This window comes from Pelophylax lessonae, assembly GCF_965119305.1.
Source record: "Pelophylax lessonae genome assembly, chromosome: 2".
Classification (NCBI taxonomy): Eukaryota; Metazoa; Chordata; class Amphibia; order Anura; family Ranidae; genus Pelophylax; species Pelophylax lessonae.
The window spans coordinates 607,526,462-607,548,629 of NC_138769.1; the positions used below are offsets into that span (position 1 = coordinate 607,526,462).

Here is a 22,168-nt window from a genome sequence, read left to right on the forward strand (position 1 = left end):
GTCCTGGACTCCTGTTAGGTGAAACGCGTCAGCCATGGTGGTCCTGTCTTTGCAATGACTGTGGATATTCCATACAAGTAATGTTGACGTCAGTGATCTTTCCAGTGTCCGGTGGTTCCTTTTCCCTACATTACGATTGTCTGTTTGTCAGACTTGCAAATATTCATTCAGAAATTATTGATCAATTTCCGCCACAATGGATCCACTTGCCAGCGTTTAAGTTGAAAGTTCAATTTTTCATTTGATGTGACTGAAATAATTGACTTGAAAAAGAATTGTAAATCAGAGACATTCTATTTAGTGAGCTTTCAATCATTGGCTCCAGTGAAATGGAAAGCTGACCATACACTCTACAATCTGATTGGACAATCATTTGATCTACAACAACCATGGCCTGTGTGATTCCATAGAAATTGATCAGATTTTTCCTCATATTTTATGGTTTTAATGAATTTAAATGAGATTGTACAAAAAGACCGTAGCCATACCACTCATTTCCAATCGATAGCACACATATCTGCTGTGTGTGTTTCTGTGTCAGACAATCGATTAAACAATTGTTTCCTAAAAAATGACTGTCAATCAATACTATGAGTTTGATGAGATTTGATATATTTATTAGATAATAGATGATAAATGACTTGTTTGTTATTGATTGTATACATCGATTGGCCACAGGTTGATAGTGTATGGGCACCTGTACAATCAGAGTATATATAGATCAATAATAAAATATAAATCTGACGATTGCTAATACGATGCACGCCATAGATCGGAACTATTTATAACATTTATAGTACAATAACGGCAGTAAGTTCGGTGAAATGAGCCTCATTGTACATATATGAGAAGATGAAGATGCAATGGATGGGGGTGGGGGGTAAATTCTCCAGAAGCTGGGCTCTCCTCTCCCCCCCAGTGTCAGATCCTCCCAGTGATTGCAGGTGCTCCCTCTAGTGTCGGCGTTCTCCAGCAGGTGCTTGTCCCCGCCCTCCCCGTGGCACAGTCAGCCACTCAGGTAAGGAGAAGCGGGCGCCCCTCCCTCTGTAGGGCAGCATACATATAAGTGCGGAGTGTAGCGGGGTCCGCACTCAGTCCCGCACTCCTCCAGTCTCCTCTCAGTACAGCGCCGCCTCTGTCTCCATCATGTCTGTTCGGGTGAACAAAGTTACCTACCGCACCTCCAGCAGTGCCGTGCCCCGCTCTGCCGGCTTCAGCAGCTTCTCATACAGCGGAGCCCCGGCCGGAGCCAGAGCCAGCACGGCGTCCTTCTCTCTGGGCTCCAGCTATGGAGGGTCCCGCTTCGGTAGCGGCTACAGGACGGCGTATGGGGGAGCCGGGGGAGGTGTGGGCTCTGCCGGGATCACCTCTGTCAGTGTCAACCAAAGCCTGCTGGCCCCCCTCAACCTGGAGATCGACCCCAACATCCAACAGGTCCGAACCCATGAGAAGGAGCAGATCAAGACCCTCAACAACAAGTTCGCCTCCTTCATTGATAAGGTGAGTGCATGGCATCCATATCTTCACCATCTTCTATACCCAACCCCCCATACCTTCACCATCTTCTATACCCCCCCCCATACCTGGCACAGGACCCCACCCCCCCCCCCCCCCCCTCATACCTTCACCATCTTCTATACCCACCCCCCCATACCTTCACCATACCTGGCACAGGACCCCACCCCCCCCCCCTCATACCTTCACCATCTTCTATACCCACCCCCCCATACCTTCACCATACCTGGCACAGGACCCCACCCCCCCATACCTTCACCATCTTCTATACCCAACCCCCCATACCTTCACCATCTTCTATACCCCCCCCCCCATACCTTCACCATCTTCTATACCTGGCACAGGACCCACCCCCCCCATACCTTCACCATACCTGGCACAGGACCCCACCCCCCCATACCTTCACCATCCTCCTATACCTGGCACGGGACCCCCCCATACCTTCACCATCCTCTATACCTGGCACAGGACCCCCCCCCCCATACCTTCTCCATCTTCTATACCCAACCCCCCATACCTTCACCATACCTGGCACAGGACCCCACCCCCCCATACCTTCACCATACCTGGCACAGGACCCCACCCCCCCCATACCTTCACCATACCTGGCACAGGACCCCCCCCCATACCTTCACCATCCTCCTATACCTGGCACGGGACCCCCCCATACCTTCACCATCCTCTATACCTGGCACGGGACCCCCCCCCCATACCTTCTCCATCTTCTATACCCACCCCCCCATACCTTCACCATCCTCTATACCTGGCACAGGACCCCCCCCCCATACCTTCTCCATCTTCTATACCCAACCCCCCATACCTTCACCATACCTGGCACAGGACCCCACCCCCCCCCATACCTTCACCATACCTGGCACAGGACCCCACCCCCCCCCATACCTTCACCATCCTCCTATACCTGGCACGGGACCCCCCCATACCTTCACCATCCTCTATACCTGGCACGGGACCCCCCCCCCCATACCTTCTCCATCTTCTATACCCACCCCCCCATACCTTCACCATCCTCTATACCTGGCACAGGACCCACCCCCAATACCTTCACCATCCTCTATACCTGGCACAGGACCCCCCCCCCATACCTTCTCCATCTTCTATACCCACCCTCCCATACCTTCACCATTCTCTATACCTGGGACGGGACCCCCCATACCTTCACCATCCTCTATACCTGGCACAGGACCCACCCCCAATACCTTCACCATCCTCTATACCTGGCACAGGACCCCCCCCATACCTTTACCATCCTCTATACCTGGCACAGGACCCCCCATACCTTCACCATCTCCTTTACCTGGCACAGGACCCACCCCCCCCCCATATCTTCACCATCTTTTTCCTGGCACAGGGCCCTCATACCTGGTACGTGATGCCCATACCTTCACCTTCCCTTATACCTGGCATAGGACCCCCATTCCTGGCAAAGGACCACCCAATACCTTTACCATCCCCCATACCTGGCATGGGAATACTATATATTCACTATCCCCCCATACCACCTGGCACAGGACACTCCCTTAAATCGCCCCATACCTACTACAGGACCATCTTGGCCCCCTATAGCTGGTGCAGGACGCTTATACCTTCACCACCCCCTATACCTGGCACAAGACTTTCTTATATCACCCTATACCTACTATAGAACTATCTCCACACTCTATACCTTGCACAGGACCCCCTATACCTTTTACCATCCCCCCCATTCCTAGAACAGGACCCTCTTAGCACCCTATACCTAGCATGGGTCCCACATACCATTACTGACCTCTTGTATATACACAAACTCCTTAGCTTTTCCAGCACTTTAACTGCCATGGGTTCAATATACCTACCACAGGACACTTGCTTTCTTCACCCAATACTTGGCACAGGAAGCTCTTAACTTTAGCACCCTTAAACATGACATAGAACACCCTCAAAATCTGCATGCTATACCTGGCACACCCTTTTTACCTTCACCTTCCTATTTCTGGCACAGGACAGGATCCTCCCACTTGTCACCCTATAACTGGCACATGTCCCCCATAGCACCCTATAACTGGCACATGTCCGCCATAGCACTTTTTTTTCCACCTTTGTACATAGTTTTCTATCCTAAAATGTATATATATTTTTTTTTTTTTTTGCTCTGAAACTGTGTTGTGTGCAGTTGGTAATTAAGTTTACAAAATGTGATCATACAGCTGTGAAATAAATCTGTACAAATCTAAGTTATATTTGTAGGGCAGATGATGTGACGTCACGATTTTTCTTTGGATAAAATCCTTCCTACAGTCAAATCCCACATTTAGGCTGGCTCTGAAAATGTAAGACCAGTGGATTGTTAACAGACAATCACTGGTTCTAATGCATTTCCCATATGTAGTTCTGATTGTATGTTACCGACCCTCCCTGTATATTACCTGCATTGTAGTGGCTCAATAGTCTGCACAGTATTCTGAAGCCCGCAGGCTTTTTTTTATTAATCTACAATCATAATGATCCTTTGTAACATTTTTATGAATGCCACACCCATGGCAGTGACATGGTGCCAAATTCCATTCTATCTTCATGGTGGCCATTGACCTCCCCAGCAGACGGCACTAATCCCAGACTTGGAGATCTCTAATGGCTTTTGGGAGATCTGCCTGGTCTTTCTGACATGGCCAGTCTTTCTGGTAGAGGAAGAGATACAATGTATCAAAATAGAACTGATATCTAGAACTAGTTGTAGGACAGACACATTTAAACTGGACTAAGTGATATCTATAACTCGTAGGACAGACACATTTACACAGGACTTCCAGAATGTTCTCTATATAGTATATGTGACTATAAATCATTGTACAAGGTTAATGGTTGGAATTTTTTTTTTTTCCCACACATCGGCCATAAGTAACAGCTGCAGGTTCATGTTATATAACATGGGGAGGGACACCTTGTTAAAACCTACCCATAAGCCGTATACATTGTATCATTATAAAGGATTTCTAAAACAAATGACATTATTTTAAAATAAACATTCTGAGTGTGTGAGATACAGCTTCTAATCTGCTTATTAGAAATTGCACCTGCATACTCAATTTATTTTAACCTGATGTACTAAGTAAATGTGTGACGGATCTTCAAGTGGCAACCACCTAAATCCACATTTGCAGAGGTCAGATCCTTGTAAGATGGATTCTATAGAATACTGTGAAGTGTTTATTACTGGTTCTCAAACCAACCCTCGCATGTGATTTTGCGATAAGCATACATTCTTAAAGGGCTGTTTTTCCGGGAGAGCAGGATCTGCGAAGGTGACAATGGTGCTTTATCATTGGGATCTTTGCATTGTTTGCAGTCTAATCTCTAGCCTGTGGCAATTTGCACCAACAACCGGTTACAAAACCTAAAAGCACTGCAGACCCAGAAGTGTGCAGGGTCCCCCGACTCCATATAATGTCAAATCATTCTACAAGGTCTTGGATTACCTTTTTTTAATAAGGATACGAGAAATGTTCAAAATATGTTGGCCCATCACAACCGCTAACTGCATTTCAGTGGTGGTCCTTTGTTTCTATATGCACAGTTAATATTGTAGATGTGGGCATGTATAGACTGCCAATAATATGCTCACCTGATCTATCGCGCAGCTTCCCTTCCTTGTCTCTTGCATTGATAGACTGCCAATAATATGCTCACCTGATCAGCTTCCCTTCCTTGTCTCCTGCATTAATAGACGGCCAATAATATGCTCACCTGATCAGCTTCCCTTCCTTGTCTCCTGCATTAATAGACGGCCAATAATATGCTCACCTGATCAGCTTCCCTTCCTTGTCTCCTGCATTAATAGACGGCCAATAATATGCTCACCTGATCTATTGCTCAGCTTCCCTTCCTTGTCTCCTGCATTAATAGACTGCCAATAATATGCTCACCTGATCTATTGCTCAGCTTCCCTTCCTTGTCTCCTGCATTAATAGACGGCCAATAATATTCTCACCTGATCAGCTTCCCTTCCTTGTCTCCTGCATTGATAGACTGCCAATAATATGCTCACCTGATCAGCTTCCCTTCCTTGTCTCCTGCATTAATAGACGGCCAATAATATGCTCACCTGATCAGCTTCCCTTCCTTGTCTCCTGCATTAATAGACGGCCAATAATATGCTCACCTGATCTATCGCGCAGCTTCCCTTCCTTGTCTCCTGCATTGATAGACGGCCAATAATATGCTCACCTGATCAGCTTCCCTTCCTTGTCTCCTGCATTAATAGACGGCCAATAATATTCTCACCTGATCTATCGCGCAGCTTCCCTTCCTTGTCTCCTGCATTAATAGACTGCCAATAATATGCTCACCTGATCTATTGATCAGCTTCCCTTCCTTGTCTCCTGCATTAATAGACGGCCAATAATATTCTCACCTGATCTATCGCGCAGCTTCCCTTCCTTGTCTCCTGCATTAATAGACTGCCAATAATATGCTCACCTGATCAGCTTCCCTTCCTTGTCTCCTGCATTAATAGACGGCCAATAATATTCTCACCTGATCTATTGCTCAGCTTCCCTTCCTTGTCTCTTGCATTAAATAATGGTTGCACTTTCTTGGACTGTTCCCGTGTTAATTGGCCACCAACACGGGTGACTTAATATGTTGTACATTGAGCCACCTGATCTGAAGGTGTATGGTAACTTTTACTGCACTTAATATTGTCATTGTATTTACTTTAACAAACATCCTGGTGTTCAGTACAATTCCACATTGATACTTTGCTAAGCAGACCTAGCCCTGAAGGGTAGAGCAATACTCAATACTGTACTTTTTAATTAAAAATCATGATGTAGAATACACTCATACCCATCTGACATTCAGTGAGCTAAAGGTTGGCTATGTGCAATCCAAATGATTGCATAATCTGTGCAATACCCCTCAGATTTACAAATAACAGATTAAGGTGAATTTGCCCTAGTATTCTACTGACTATGCCCAAGATGGCTGCCTCACCATCTGCTCCAATGGTAGATCTCTCCAGGGAGAAAGGTGTGATTGAAATTTTTTTTTTCATATAAATTAGAATTATTTATATTAATTATAAAGTTGTTCTTTAATCCCAGTGCCCAATTTTGTATACTTGCCTTCCTTGCGGTTCCACTGATCTTTGCTGTGCCACCCTACTTGATGCTGCACATCCATGTAAAATGTCCCTGCCAGGTCCTCTTGTGCATGCACACCATGGCTTCATTCATTGCCATGGTAGATCCACACTCATGGTGGTTGCCAGTGGTTCAGCAGAGTATGAATGGATGGGGTTATGGACAGCAAGAGGACCAAGTGGGGAAAGACCACCACAAGGCAGCCCCCATTCACCCTTAAGTGTTTACTACACGATTCTTGAAGCTTGACAGCAGTCAAGATAAAGACTCTATTCTATTTTCTCAGGGTGTCCATTCACACCTAAGCATTGTGCATGTGTTCATAAAGCTAAAAAAAGACCACCTTTGGAGCAGCATTGCATTTTGGCCCCATATACTTTAATAGGAGCACCTGAAAAATGTCAAATTTGTTCAAATTTGCATGGGATATTGGCTGTGAAGAAGGAAAGTATGCAACCAGGTGGTGCGGAGCATGAAAGGGCAGTTTGTCCTTTAAATGCCAAGTAGACCCACGTACTTAGTTTGTAAATCTAAGGAGATTGAACAAGGAAATTGTAAGCTGTGCGCCCAGTGTAGCACTTTATTACTGGTTGGCAGCTGATTTCTATTTTACTCCACCTTATAATCTTCAGATCAGTTTGAGAATGTCATTTGTCATTTTTTTCTTATCAGTTTGCTGTAGAAGGGAGGGGCACCTAAGGTGAATGGTTACCTGCAGACATTACCATATAGGGCAATGTCGGCACTCTTACCTCGCTGTGCCCAGCTCATTATCCTGTGCAAACAACCTGATGTCACAAAGTACACAAAGCCAGTGTGCAGAGAAAAGTCACCCTGCAAACTGAAACGGTGCCTGTGCTTCATAGCAGTTTCATCAGCCACGCTGCAGATTAGTGAAATGACGTGGATTAAAAAAAGTATACAAAGCCGCAGCAACCTGCTTCAGAGCTGCCATTGTACTGTCCATATTTTTTGTTTTTGTAGTTCTCTTCTGCCAGAGAATTCAGCAACACCTTGTAATTGAGTCACAACTTGGCACTCGGAATTGCAATGTTTAATGCTGATGCTAATATAAGCTGCTACTCTTCTAAAAGTAATATTCCCTTTCTGAAGTGTAACTTTTTTGGAATTTGCAGTTTCCTCGTAAAGCATATAATAATTTCTAAGTATATGCAGCCATTATGTGCAAGTGTAATATAGATTATCATCCTAAAGGAGCCTGAGGATGAGCAGCATTGCCAATGTAGAAACCAAGAACTTTAATGTGGAGCAAAGGGATCTTCCACACGGGCACCCTGAGCCATACAACATAATGTTTTTTCCTGCTTGGTAAGCTCAGGTGCTGCATACAGCCACCTATGGATTTGAATGGCCGTGCATAGCCACATTCGGGTATATGATGGTATGCACAGAATGGTTATAATGCCTGGTAGTTTTTTTGGCCATCTGTGTCCCGTTGCAGTAATTTTAATTCACTTCCCCTCCCATAGTCTCAACAGGAAGTTGTCTCCAAAGTGAGATCTATCCCCTCTCCCGACAGTTGCCACCAGAACGTCTTCCCCTTGGTATTTAATTTTGATTAGCTATGCTTAGTTAGTACAGCAGTTTATTCTATACATTAAAAGTGATTCTAACATCTAAAAGTATTTTTACCTTAATGCTCTCTATCCATCAAGGTAAAAAACCTTGTGCTGTAGCCCCCCTTATACTTGAGCCCAATCCAACATGTGCAAAAAGTCTTTCTCCCTGGGCAGATTGCTAGCAGTAGCCTTTTATGACTTTTATAGCTGTCATACATTATACATTTTTTTTGTGCACTTTTCCTTAAGATTTACCAAAACCATGAGGTTAAACCTAAACCCTTTTAATTTGTATGCACAAAGGCAGGCCCTTGCAGTACATAAAAGGTAAATCTATGTGCAGTGGTTTTGGACAGAGCAGCCCAGATCCTCTTCCTCTTGGGCCCCTCTTCACTGCTCCTGGCCCCTCCCTGTCGAGTGCCCCCACAGCAAGCAGCTTGCTATGGGGGCAGCCGAGCTGCACCTCCGTGTCCATTCAGATAAGTAGCTTCCATTCGGCCTTTCCCCTCTCTCCTGATTGGCTGAGACAATCAAGCTCAGTTAGCCAATCAGGAGGGAGCCTCCCAGATGGCCGAGGGACTCGTGGACATTGCTGAACAGATGGGGGGGGGGGGCTGCTACAAAGAAGGCTTTTTATCCTTATTCATAGAATGCATCAGGATAAAAAAAATCTGCCATACAGAAGGATCCTAAAGCCACTGGTTTGGTGCATTAGATCTGTGCATTGTTGGAGTAGGGAAGTCATGTTCTGCTGCATTTCTTTCCAAACTGGACCTTAGGCTCCACCAACTGTGTATGTGTGTACATACTAGCCACACTGTTGCCAAATGGCATTGCTAGTACAAGTTACTAATTGTACTCCATGTACAGTATGTGAGGCTTCTGTAAAGCAGTCATGTAGTCATGGTAGCCATAGATCATTGCAGTATTTTGCTGCCTGTCAAAGTTGGTTGGATCAGAGATTTGGCCACATATCAAGGAACCCCTAGACAAACCCTTGGCTTCCATGGAACCCTGGTTGAGTTTTGACTGGTAGATCAAAATGCATTTGGAAACCATGAATTGAATAGCATTCTACACTTAAATTTTCCCAGTAGAGCTTATTGCCTTTCTTTATTGTACTTGCACAACACTTCATCGGATCTTGTGTTGGTGTGTCATGTTAAGGCCCGTACACGATACGAAAATCGGAAGGGAAATTTTGTCCGAGCGATCTGCTCTGATTTTCGGATTGTTAGTATGGTGCTTTCAACAGCGGATTACGAATTTTCGGACGAAAAACTGGATGTGCAGGCTATAAAATTTTTATCGTCCGTCAACACAACGTCCGATTTTCATTTAATTAGTACAGTTTTCACCCGAAAAAAATCGTAAGAACGACTAGGCATGCTCAGATGAAAGAACACATACAAAACAATTCCTCACATCACTTCTGAAGCAGAATTCTGTTGTACGGGAATTTTCGTATGAAATTAACCTCTTCACTTTTGACATGAGACTAACATGCAACAAAAAACAGACAACAGATCGTTTGATAATCTGATCTTGTGTATGGGGCTTTACTCGTAGATCATGCAATTATATAATGGTATCAATTTGTCCTTGTAGGTTCGCTTCTTGGAACAACAGAACAAGATGCTGGAGACCAAATGGGGCCTCCTTCAGAACCAGAAAACAACCCGCAGTAACATTGATGGCATGTTTGAGGCTTATATCAACAACCTACGCCGCCAGCTCGATACTTTGGGCCAGGAGAAGCTGCGTCTGGAATCTGAGCTTGGAAACATGCAGGGTCTAGTGGAGGACTTCAAGAACAAGTGAGTTTCTGCTTGTTGCTGATGTGTAAGGGATTTAGTACATGCAAGATGGTCTCCCTGATGGCCATTAAAACCACAGACCTGACTGAGGTTTGAAGTAACATAAAAGGCTTCTGGTAAAATGCCAGACATTGTGTGTGGTGGTCGGGGGGGGTTGATGCTGAAGTACTGTAAGTAAAAATGTCCTTGTCACTTCCTGGCAGCACAAACATCCTGATCTTTTCTTGTAATGGAGATGAACAAAGGTACACATGCATTCCAGCCTGTGACAAACAGCTCTATACACAGCAGTGTTGTGGCATGTTGGGACAAACTGCACAAAGCTTTTCCCTATACAGCATGCTGGTATGAACTGAACTAATATGATATAAGGCAAATTGCCTTGTTTTTGTGTTGGGACTGTGTGGCACAATGCAGCCCAACAAAAAAACTGCAGTTAAACATTTTAGGCTCCAAGCACACTAGCTTTATTTATTTATTTTTTTGAAGCTCAAAAAATCCTAGGAAACACAAACTCTGATCACAATGTGTTTGTGCCGGCTTGTAGTAGCATTTTAGGAGCATTAGCATTTTTATAGGACATGAAGGGGGGGGGGGGGGAGGAAGTAACGCTAGAAAAAAAGCAAGTTAGGGCTCGTATTGCAATCTGCTCCGGCACTTTTTTTTTTTTTTTCTTTTTTCACGGACACGGATGACACTTGTGTCATCTGCTCGGTATGTCCGCATATCATCCCATCCGTTTGCGGATGATATACGGACATAATGTAGGTCTATGGGATTGCGGATGTCAGCGGATGACACCGCTGATATCCGATTTTTGCATCCGTTCCGATTTTTAAACGGAAGAAAAATAGGGTTCTGTTCCGTTGCAAAGAACAGAACTGAAAGGACGAAAATCGGATGTCAGCGGATGGTCATCCGCAATCCCATAGACATTCATTATGTCCGTAAATCATCCGCAAATGGATGGGGTGATTTACGGACATACAGAACGCCCGCGTGAAAGAGCCCTTAGGAGCGTTTAGCATGTTGGGGAAACTACTCCCAAAAACTTTGTCTGGTCCTAAATGCTATAGCTTGAAAAATGCATCTAGCATAAAATAGTGTGCATGGACACATAGAATAACCCTGCATGGAGCCTTACAAGATTGGCTTCATTGGCACAACTTCATATATTGCTGTTCAGGGATGGAAAGTACCCCAGCCCCACTGAGTGCTGTGTACAGGTCAGCTCTGCTCTTCTGTCATTTTTAAAATCAGTGTTGTATTTCTAGGCTGTAAACTAGGACAGTGCAACCTGTCTTTTTTTTAGGACCTCGCTCTTTATAACCAATGAGTTACAACCTCATTCTCTATCCCCACTTATGGAGTTTTCAGTGTAATCTATTTTAATATGACCTACTGTCTTCCTGTCTGCATTTGAGAAAATATTGTGCTTGGATCGAATTTCTAAATAGGAGGGATGGAGCTCCTTGAGAAGGGTTGACGAAATTGAGAAGTTTTATAACCATAAATGGGAACTGGGAACTGGTGCAGAGAAAAGCATGTCTGGAGACCTCATATTCAAGAAATTCTGCCAACTTCTGTGCAATGGAACATTTTCATCTTAAAGTGACAGCTTCCCTTCCTCCTTTTTAATGACTTTACTTGATTTAACACTATGAATTCAAACCACCTTGTTTTTGTCTTTTAGATATGAAGATGAAATCAACAAGCGTACTGAAATGGAGAATGAATTTGTCCTGCTGAAGAAGGTGAGCCAGTGAATAGACTTTTAATTTTTTATATTTTATGTACGTTGTATGATTAGTAACTCCTAACACTTTGTCTATAGGATGTGGATGAGGCTTACATGAACAAAGTGCAATTGGAGGCAAAACTGGAAAGTCTGACAGATGAAATTAACTTCCTGCGTCATCTTTATGAGGAGGTGAGACATGGCCATCCTAAATGTTTACAAGATGCTATTTTGTAGCTTTAATCAGAAATCCTATTGACTGTAAATGGATTTGCTTTGGAAAAACATGTTCAGTTAAAAGAGCTGAACTTGACAAACATTCTAAATCAGTGGTCCTCAACCCTGGCCTACAGGGCCCACTAACAGGCCAGGTTTTCAAGATAACTGAAATGCATCCCAGGTGATATAATTTGCTGCTCAGTGATTGCAGTACTCTAGTCTGCATCTCCCCAAGGTAATCCTTAAAATCTGGTCTGTTAATGGGCCTTGAGGACCACTGTTCTAAATGATTGTGGTCGTCATATCTTGAAGACCTTTTTTGGTTTAGTTTCTGAGCTTATAAACTTGACAACGTGTGCACGCGCCTGTTTTTGGAAGGAAAAAAATATGCAAATTGACTAGAAAATTCAAATATTTTGCTGTTCATGTACACCTGCCTTCCAAGTTAATGAATGCAGAGGTGTGGTCAGAGCCAATCCAACCCACAGCATCTGACAGTCATGCCTAGAAGTCTCTTAATTTTGTTCTCTTGATTTGCTGTAATGCAAATTAAGTTTTATTGCAGTCCTTAATTTAAAATGTTCCTGCCATTCCAGAGCCTGATACAAGCTATCGCTTTGATAAACTGTAATTGAAATTGTTAGCATGTATCTTTGCCTCCAGTCTAGTAGTTTTTTTTTTTTTTGTTGTCTAGTAGTTTTAAAGCGAAAAAAAATGTTGGTTTAATTGGAATAAGTACATGTGAACTTATCTGATCTTTTCGGATCTGCAGTCTGCCTAAATAGGCAGCAAAACCTAATGTAGCCTTAGAGAAGAGCTACAGATGACCATATATACCCATGTAAAACGTACTCATCAGTATAGAATTTGATATTGTACAACTCTGGCTTTATTCCATCCTTTAATGTAATTCCAGACAGTAGAAAGGCTGCATATTCAGTTCCTCAGGTCTATGTTCAATTCAGATTTTACAAATGACATCTTTTACATTCCTGTAAACGTTTTCATCCTAAATTGTTCCAGCTATTGCCTGCCAAAAGAAATTGCCACCAACAAATCGTGTTAAAACGGAAGTTGAAGTTGCACAGATTTGCAAAATATGTAGAAGCCACATGGGCCTCATCAAGGCCCCTCTGTAAAGTGTGGTGCTAACGCTTGTATTTGAGACTCTCCCTTGGAGCGTGCATGTATAGCAGTGGAAAAATTACAGGGAGGAATGCCTGATGGGAACCTCTTTCCTTTAAAAAAAAAAAAGTTAGGAACGCATTTAGTGTGTCCCACAAAAATTTAGGACCAGCTTTTGAAGGAAGATGCACATAGAAGGGTTTTGCACAGCACAAACCTCGTCGTCCCATTTGTGAAGTCTTGAGAGCTTTTGGGGTTTGTGGAAATCAAGCTGTAATACCATCCTGTTCTGTTTTTTAACTCTTCACTGATTTATTTCTCCCCTCCCTTGTCTGTGTAGGAGCTTCGTGAGCTGCAGTCACAGATTTCTGACACTCAAGTTGTCTTGTCTATGGATAACAACCGAAACCTTGACCTGGACAGCATCATTGCAGAAGTGAAAGCTCAGTATGAAGATATAGCCAACAAGAGCCGTTCTGAAGTTGAGAGCATGTACCAGCTGAAGGTGAGACTAATAATGTGCTATCTCTTTTGGCTTAATTTAAGCAAATTTGCATGTTTACTGGTGTATTGGGCAGTGGATGCCGCAAAGAACCAGTTATCTGGTTTTGGAAGAGTTGAAAGATGAACATGTGCAATCTTCTGATACTGAAAGAGTTGTGGTGCAAGGGAAGAACCAGCCAGCCATAGACAGATTGAAATTTCAATCAGTCTGAGCAGGCTGGTTATACTCAAGTCGAGCCATTGTTTTTTGTCTAAACACTGCCAGTGGCTATAGCTGCCAGCAGTGATCATTTTATTCTGCCGGTTGGTAAGGCTCCCTGCTGGCAGAACACAATAGTGCTGCGGGGGGAGGGTGGCAGCAGTGGTTTAAGAGAAGAAAATTGTAATGTATGGCCTGCCTTTTAATCGGTTCCAGATTGAATGAATAGACTGGTTAGATTAGACTCTCCTATTGCATAACCATGGAAAATCCAAAGCAGATTGTAACCTTTTATGGCTCACTTTAGAAAACCTTACAAAAGGTATATTCAGTACATTAGTTTAGTGCAGAGAATTTGGTGTTTTGGTACTATACGGTCTGTAGGTTCTTAATAATATGACCATTTGGATGTTACTACTACTTTTTCCATAATCTTGTGTGCTCCATGATCTTTAACAATTGTCAGACATCAAGGAAGGTATTGAATGTGTTCCATACAAAATTTAAAAGGCGTTTTTTCAACAAATGATCTTCCTCATCGTGTGCCCCCCTCCTCCCAATATAATAAACTGATTTTTGACTTGGAAGTGCCTTAAATTGCCTTTTGGCTAGGTGGAATTGTGCTTCTTCCCTCCCACACTGGTGCTTTTATGCAGGTAACCACCTTCATCACAAGGGGTCTTTACACTTGCAGAGCTGAAGAGGGGATGTCTGACCAGGTTTTAGATTATGGAGTGCACTTGGGGCTGGGGTGCTGGCTTGAGCTGGCTTATTTTGATATACTGAGCAACTGCTTTAGGGAAAGTGTAGATAAGCCCACAAAAATCAGAGGTTGATAGCACAACATTTACCTGACAATCTTTGACATTGTTTTGCTGAGTTCCTTTCATTTTTGTCCTACAGTATCAAGAACTTCAGGCATCTGCTGGACGTCACGGTGATGACCTCAAAAACACAAAGACTGAAATCAGCGAACTCAACCGTTACATCACACGGCTGCAGTCTGAGATTGATGCCCTTAAAGCACAGGTGGGTCATACTAAACATTAGCCAAAAAATTACACTTGTGTATTAAAAGCTGAAATGGTTATCCCAAGTATTCCTCTTTATGAAGGTTTTTTAAATGTAAATTCTATATAGTTGATTGGTTAAGAGTAAATGTGTACCTTGTTCAATAAAGCTTTTTGGAAAAAAGTCAATACAATATTTTCCATGGAACCTTCATCGGCTTCAGCCACTGAAATGTTTGTTGTACTAGGAGGCTCCTCGTAAAAATTCCCAGTTACAAAATGTCAAAGAAATGTAAAAGACCTTGGCTGTCTGAACTCCCTGTGGAATTTTATCTATTCCTACAGCGTGCAAACCTTGAAGCACAGATTGCAGAGGCTGAAGAGCGTGGGGAACTGGCACTGAAGGATGCCCGCAGTAAGTTGTCAGAGCTGGAGGCTGCTCTACAGAAGGCCAAGCAGGACATGGCTCGCCAACTGAGAGAATACCAGGAACTGATGAATGTCAAACTGGCTCTGGATATTGAGATTGCTACCTACAGGAAACTGCTGGAAGGAGAGGAGAGCAGGTAAACAATTCATATTAGAAGAATAGTTATTTGATCTATGGTGACTCTTGGACATGTTAAGATTTTTACTTGGAAAATTTTTACATGGAAAATATTCTATTTTCAGGCTGGAATCAGGTATTCAGAACCTTAGTATTCAGACCAAGACCACCGGTTACTCAGGTAATCTACTTTTATTTTTAACTGAAAACATTCACTTCTGTAGTCGTATAAACATTAAGCAGCTGCTACTTGAGCTAAAAAGCAAAGCTTAGTGACAGGCAAGGTCTCTTTAGGTGCATTGCCTATGGTGCCACTGGATACTATAGCACATATAGCCTACTAAAGTCACTGAGCTACAAGGGCCACTTCATAGCTGACATTACAACTTCAAGAATGCATATTGTTTGCACTAACTTGCGTTAAATTGGAACAGGAAAATGTATGTGCTGCCCTAGTGATTTGCCCTATTATCTGTAGGTGTGAAGAGCAAGAATCAGTTGATTACATAGCTGATACTTGGAAGCACTTGTTCCAGATATGGATCTAAGAGGAATATATAGAAAAGGTTTCCTTTCATGATACAGCAGCTGCCATTACTGACACTCAGTAAAATGATAGTTGCTTAGCTGATGGGCGGTGTTTTTTTTTTTTCGGTTTTTGATTTATTGATGGAGAGAGCGCGTATCAAATGAAGTCCTAACCCCTAATCTACGTGGGTGTTTTATTATATAAAAAAAAAATTTGAGATTACTGACCTGTTCATACGACCCTATTTCGTGTGCAGGCTAGTGTCATTTTGAGCCATTGGTGCCTTGTGGTGTTACAATGCATGGTTCTGTTTTTTTACTTTTTTTGCTGTTTGCCAATCCACTTCTGAAAATACTAGTGAAGTAAATGACAGCCTACACACTTATGCTTATTCTTTAAAAACACTAAATAAAACAAATTGTATACAGTAATGCATAGCTGACAATTGTAGTCAAGCTGGTGAAAGCTAGTTCATGACTGACCCAAGATATTAGACTAAACCTTGTAGTGATCGCTTGTTGCGATGGAATGGTTTTGTTTAAGAAAAGTCTGTTTTTGCTTTACAGAATGAGTGACACATGCTTTCTTTCCCATAGGAGTTAGCAGTTCCTACAGTGGTGGACTACAAAGTGGATACGGTGGTGGATATAGTAGTGGTTATGGTAGTGGTTATGGTAGTGGATACGGTAGTGGAATAGGGGGCAATTATTCTTATGCCAGCAGTGTCAATGCCTCCCCCCTGGAAACCTCCAGAACCAAACGCAGCATTGTAGTGAAGACGGTTGAGACCAAAGATGGAAGGGTTCTGTCCGAGTCTTCAGACGTCTTCTCAAAATGAGTGCCTTTTCCACTGACGCACCAAGCTGTCCCACAGCCAGGACTCTATTTCAGATGAGCCTTCTTCAAGGCAGAAATCAGGACTGTTGGCGTAGATGTCTTCAAACTTTTTTTTTTTTTTTATTTCCTTGGACCTTTTAACCCGGATCAAGCTACTCCCAGCTTGTGCCATCAAGTGGCACCAATGCTAGACAATAAACGGTGCTGTCCCAACTTTGAGATTTAAAAATGTTTACCTATTTTTTTGAAAATGGAATAACTGAGGAACTAGACTAGACGTGAGTGATTTATTGTACTGCTGCACCAACTTGTATTGGTTTCTTCCCAGCAGGCTCAACTTAAGGTGGGCTTGGCTTCCAGTGGGTTTAGCTGTGCTGTCTCCTCTTCCTTTATTCCTCTTACTTGGCTTCCTATGCAATTCTAGCCACAAACTGCTAGGTAAAAATCTCTTGCAGCGTGCTTTATCCATCCTTGCTGGGTGGATACTGGAAGTGCGCATCTTGTTTCGCACCTTCTAATCTCTCAATAAAAACTTTTTGTTTTTTTAAAAAAGTCTGTATTTTCACTTTATAGCTTGGTATGTAAGAGCAAATCCTATTGCCAGGGCTGCAGAAATTTTTGTTCAACTCCTCATTAAAATGGCACATGCCTCGTGAGCAAGGGTAACCGCCCACCCTGAGAAGTTTAAATGTAGGGAGGAGAACATGCTGCTTGCAAGATGGGGGGGGGGGGGGGGGGGGGGAGGGCTTAAATGCCAATATTAATGAACCCTGTGACATGTAGTGTGGGTTGGAGGACTTGGCAGAGAAGATCTTAAAAAAAGAGGAGAGAAGTTTCTCGAGGGAAAGAAAAAAAAAAGGGGGGGGGGGGGAGGGATGAGTTGGAGCAGAGCGAAGTAGGATTTTACACTCTGGGGTGAATCCCCTGGTGACAGCTAGATTCCTGTTAAAGGGGACAACGATGGTTTGTTTGGGGAGAATAATTGTAGAGCCAGAGATTCCACTTTTTTTTTTTACCTTGTTTTGCAGGACTGCAGATAGTTTTCCATTAGATGCGCTCCCGTCTCCCCCCCCCCCCCCCCCCCCCCCACCAAAAAAGTGTCAGCTACAAAAACTGTAGCTGCTGACTTTAATAGGAGACTTGCTTGTCCAGGGATCCTGCAATATCAACACCCTAGTTTTCTATCTGCTCTCGGATGCTGCCGCCGCCATTCTTTGTAAGGTTAAGCCTTCACAGGTGGATCCCTACTGCACATGCGCAAGGCATGCTGCCCTTCTTGAATGGCCCTGCGGCTAGGGAAGGAGGAGGGGGCTGAACTTCTGGTGGGCCTGTCGCAGTGAAGTCATCAAAGTGGGGATGGGTACCTGTCTAAAACTGGTACCCACTTGCCCCCTGTGCCAAATGTGGAAGCAGTGAGGGAGGAAGCAAACAAATGGAGCTTCACTTCAAGTACCACGTCATAAGTTTTGACCTGTGCTTTAGTCAGCGCCCTGGAGAATCTTTTACATGCTAGCAGTTCACTGGCTGGGTTTCAAATTGAGCAATACTTCATATGGATTTTAGGGGACCCTGCCATCAAAAACGGGTGTATAGGAGTTGATACACCCTTGTCCAAAATCTTTTGATCTGCAAATAATTGCACCATTAATGTACCAGCCATCTGAACCACATCCCCCAAAAGCAGTGGTCTGAGGCACCTCAGGGTAAGTTTAGCTACACTCCATGGTACCATGTACTTCTACAGCCACAGGTTTGTAGTTTGCCTCCAAGGAGGAAGAGTTGATTGACCTGTGTACAACCGTATCCTATCTTTGAGACCATTGATGGGCTTCTAGTAGGGCCTGCCTTCCACTGAGTGGTGTGCAAGGTGGCTGGGCAGCCATATCCATGGACAAGTATTTATAGATCAGGGACAAAATGCATTTTGCCAATGGATCAGTGTGGTAGAGGCTCTTGAAAGAGTTAGCAGTTGACCTGTGTCTCGATGTGATTGAATGAAGTTGCGTATTTAAAAACCGCAGTTCAGAGGGTAGGATCTTATAGGAAGCACGCAGAGCGTTTATACGTCTAGAGGTCTTGGATGTGCTGGAATCCCAAAGCCACCAACCAGTCTTCTCCAGGCCTGAGCTGAATTAAGGGTTGTGGGGGACATCTATTCCTAAGGCACAGTTTTTGTATAGGTCTTTGGATATGTTTAACATAGGAGGGTCTGGAATAGGATAAAGGATCCAGAGTCAGATAGTTGGCATAGAAGTAAACTAAAGTTGGCTTCAGGAAGTCTTATGTGGGGTGAGGTATATTCCCACATAAGAGGTGCCCCAAGATCCACTAATGAGTAATTGGTTTGTATGAATTGCAATTTGGCCTGATGTTAAGGGATTTGTTCAAGGACTTAGGATCACTAGGCCTGAAAGGGCTGAGACCTTTTGAAAGCTCTACCCAAAAGTCTTATCTGCTATTCCTCCCCCCCCCCCCCCCCTCTCGGCCTCCTCCTTCCTCTGCCACTGGGCCAATTGGAAAGCGCAGTGTGCTATGCACAGTAGAGAACCAGCTGTGAAGCTGAAAGGCTTCACTGCTGGTTTTCCTTACCATGAACGGGAGTGGCAGTACCCGAGAGCTGATCCAAAAATCTGCTTGGGTGCTGACACTGCTGGATCCCTGCACATAGAAGTTTCCTAATGTCAGTTGCTCCAGGTGGTTGGGCAAGGCTGTAATTCGTGTAAACTGCTTCTTGAATGGGGTGCATGCCCTGTCACTGCTGCAGAAACATGTTGCTGAAAACGAAGGATGGCTGCACTTCCATAGACTATGCAATTGAGTTTATTCAGGAGACCAAATGAAAGGGGGAAAAAAAACCTGGGGTACAGGCAGGGGGAAGTGGGTGACATGTTTCACACGACTGGCATGCTTTGTCAAAACATTGCAAGACCTAGCCACAATACGTGTGTGTATATCAAACATTGCATGATTATACAGGTGTAATTGAGTGGTCAAGCTTGCTCATGCCAATCCTTGTTCCCATTTAGGAGACCTATCAACAGACATACTATTTTTTTTTTTTTTTTTTTTAAATGAAAACATTTTCACATTTTCAAATTATTTAAATATCACTATAAACAAACCACTAAAGGAGCAAAATCAAGATCTAGTGTATGAACACGCTGGTGGCCATGACAAACTATCCCAAAAATGTTACCAGCCGTAGTTCTGTTCTAAATTTACCTAAAATCAAAACCAAGGAATTATAAAAGTGGGTCAAAATTCAAGCCCACTGGAATGTTATGTGAAGAAAATATCCAGAACAATACTCGTTTGCAAAGTTGTGGCCACCACTCCTAAGCGTGATGACTTTCTCTATAACTTGAATCTGCAATTGGGAGGTGTTGCCAACCCCCCATGAGCTACATTGGTGTCATGTTACTTCTCGATGTTATACACCTGATCTTGCAATCTACAGTATCTCTCAAAGTGAGTACACCCCTCACATTTTTGTAAATATATCTTTTCATGTGACAACACTGAAGAAATTACACTTTGCTACAATGTAAAGTAGTGTGCACAGCTTGTGTAATGTTTCTGTCCCTTTAAAAATGATTACAACAAAGCCATTACTGTCTAAACTGCAAAAAAAAGGTACACCCCTACATGAAAATGTCCAAATTGGGCCAAATTATTTTCCCTCCCTGGTGTCATTTGACTTGTTAGTTACAAGGTCACAGGTGTGTTAAATTTGGTGTTATTGCTCTCTCTCATACTGGTCACTGCAAGTTCAACATGGCACCTCATGGCAAAGAATTGTTGCTCTACTTAAAGATGGCCTAGGCTATAAGTAGATTGCTAAGACCCTGAAATTGAGCTGCAGCAGCGTGGCCAAGACCATACAAAGGTTTAATAGGACAGGATCTACTCGGAACAGGCCTTGCCATGGTCGATCAAAGAAGTTGAATGCATATGCTCAGCATCATATCCAGAGGTTCTTTTTGGGATGTAGATGTATGAGTGCTGCCAGCATTGCTGCAGAGGTTAAAGGTGTGGGGTCAGCCTGTCAGTGCTCAGACCGTAAGCCGCACACTGCATCAAATTGGTCTGCACGGCTGTTGTCCCAGAAGGAAGTCTCTTCTAAGGATGATGCACAAGAAAGCCCGCAAACAGTTTGCTAAGGACATGGATTACTGGAATCATGTCCTGTGGTGTGATGAGACCCAAGATAAACTTATTTTGTGCAGATGGTGTGTGGCGGCAACCACGTGAGGAGTACAAAGACCAGTGTCTTACCTACAGTCAAGCATGGTGGTGGGAGTGTCATGGACTGGGAAGATTCAGTTCATTGAAGGAGCAATGAATGCCAACCTCTACTGTGACATACTGAAGCAGAGCATGGTCCCCCCTCTTTAGAGACTGGGCCAAGGGCAGCATTCCAACATAACGACCACTGCCTTGCTGAGGGTAAAGGTGATTGACTGGCCAAGCATGTCTCCAGACCTAAACCCTATTGATCATTTGTGGGGCATCCTCAATGGAGGGTGGAGGAGCGCAAGGTCTCTAACATCCACCAGCCTTGTAATGTCATCATGGAGGAGTGGAAGAGGACTCCAGTGGCAACCTGTGAAGCACTGGTGAACTGCATGCCCAAGAGGGTTAAGGCAGTGCTGGAAAATAATGGTGGCCATACAAAATATTGACACTTTAGGCCCAATTTGGACATTGCTCTGCGACTGAGTACCTTAGGGTTAGTACCAGGGGAGATAGCGGTAGTGTAGGTAAGGAATAGCAGGTTGTTATGTCCGACAGGATTGGGGATGCCACTCTGTGCACTTCTTGCTGCATGTATGCGTTCCTTGATGAACCAATCGAGGGCGAAAACTGATGTGCAAGATGTATGCGGCTTGTTTCTCTGGAAGCTGAAATCCTGGATCTGGAGAACAAAGTGGCAACACTGCGTAGTATCAACAACCTGGAAAGGAGCTTGGACATTACCCATCAGGGGCCAGCATGGAGTAGTAGAGGAGACGCAGGCATCAGAGGTAGGCAGTTGGGTGACCGTTAGGAAGGGTAGAGGGAAGAGCGCTAGGGAGGCCAGTCTTGAGTTGATACACCCTAACAAATTAGCCAAGTTGCATTTTGATGGGCATATCAAGCTCAGGGGTGGCAGTGCTGGAGCAGGCGCCCTCCCCCAGCTGCCAGGGGAGTGGCGGCTCCAGGAAGGAGGGGGGGGGCCGAGACTCAGGACAGGTTGTGGTAGTGGGGGATTCAATTATCCAGAGGGCAATCTGTTGAAATGATTGCGGTAGCCGGACAGTATGTTTACCAGGCGCTCAAGTTCGGCGGATCGGGTAGACAGATTATTGGGCGGGGCTGGGGATGACCCAGCGGTCATGGTGCATGTGGACACTAATGACCAAGTAAGAGG

General features: G+C 44.0%; 1 protein-coding gene across 1 annotated transcript; it reads left to right on the plus strand.

Moving 5' to 3' along the window:
* Positions 1 to 1,076: 1,076 nt before the first annotated feature.
* On the plus strand, positions 1,077 to 16,905 carry KRT8 (keratin 8). The gene is made up of 9 exons (XM_082244438.1): positions 1,077 to 1,500; positions 9,842 to 10,050; positions 11,744 to 11,804; positions 11,885 to 11,980; positions 13,473 to 13,637; positions 14,739 to 14,864; positions 15,191 to 15,411; positions 15,518 to 15,573; positions 16,518 to 16,905. Exons 1-9 carry the CDS (start codon positions 1,147 to 1,149, stop codon positions 16,757 to 16,759), a joined length of 1,530 nt encoding a protein of 509 aa, XP_082100564.1. The 5' UTR covers positions 1,077 to 1,146; the 3' UTR covers positions 16,760 to 16,905.
* Positions 16,906 to 22,168: the final 5,263 nt, after the last annotated feature.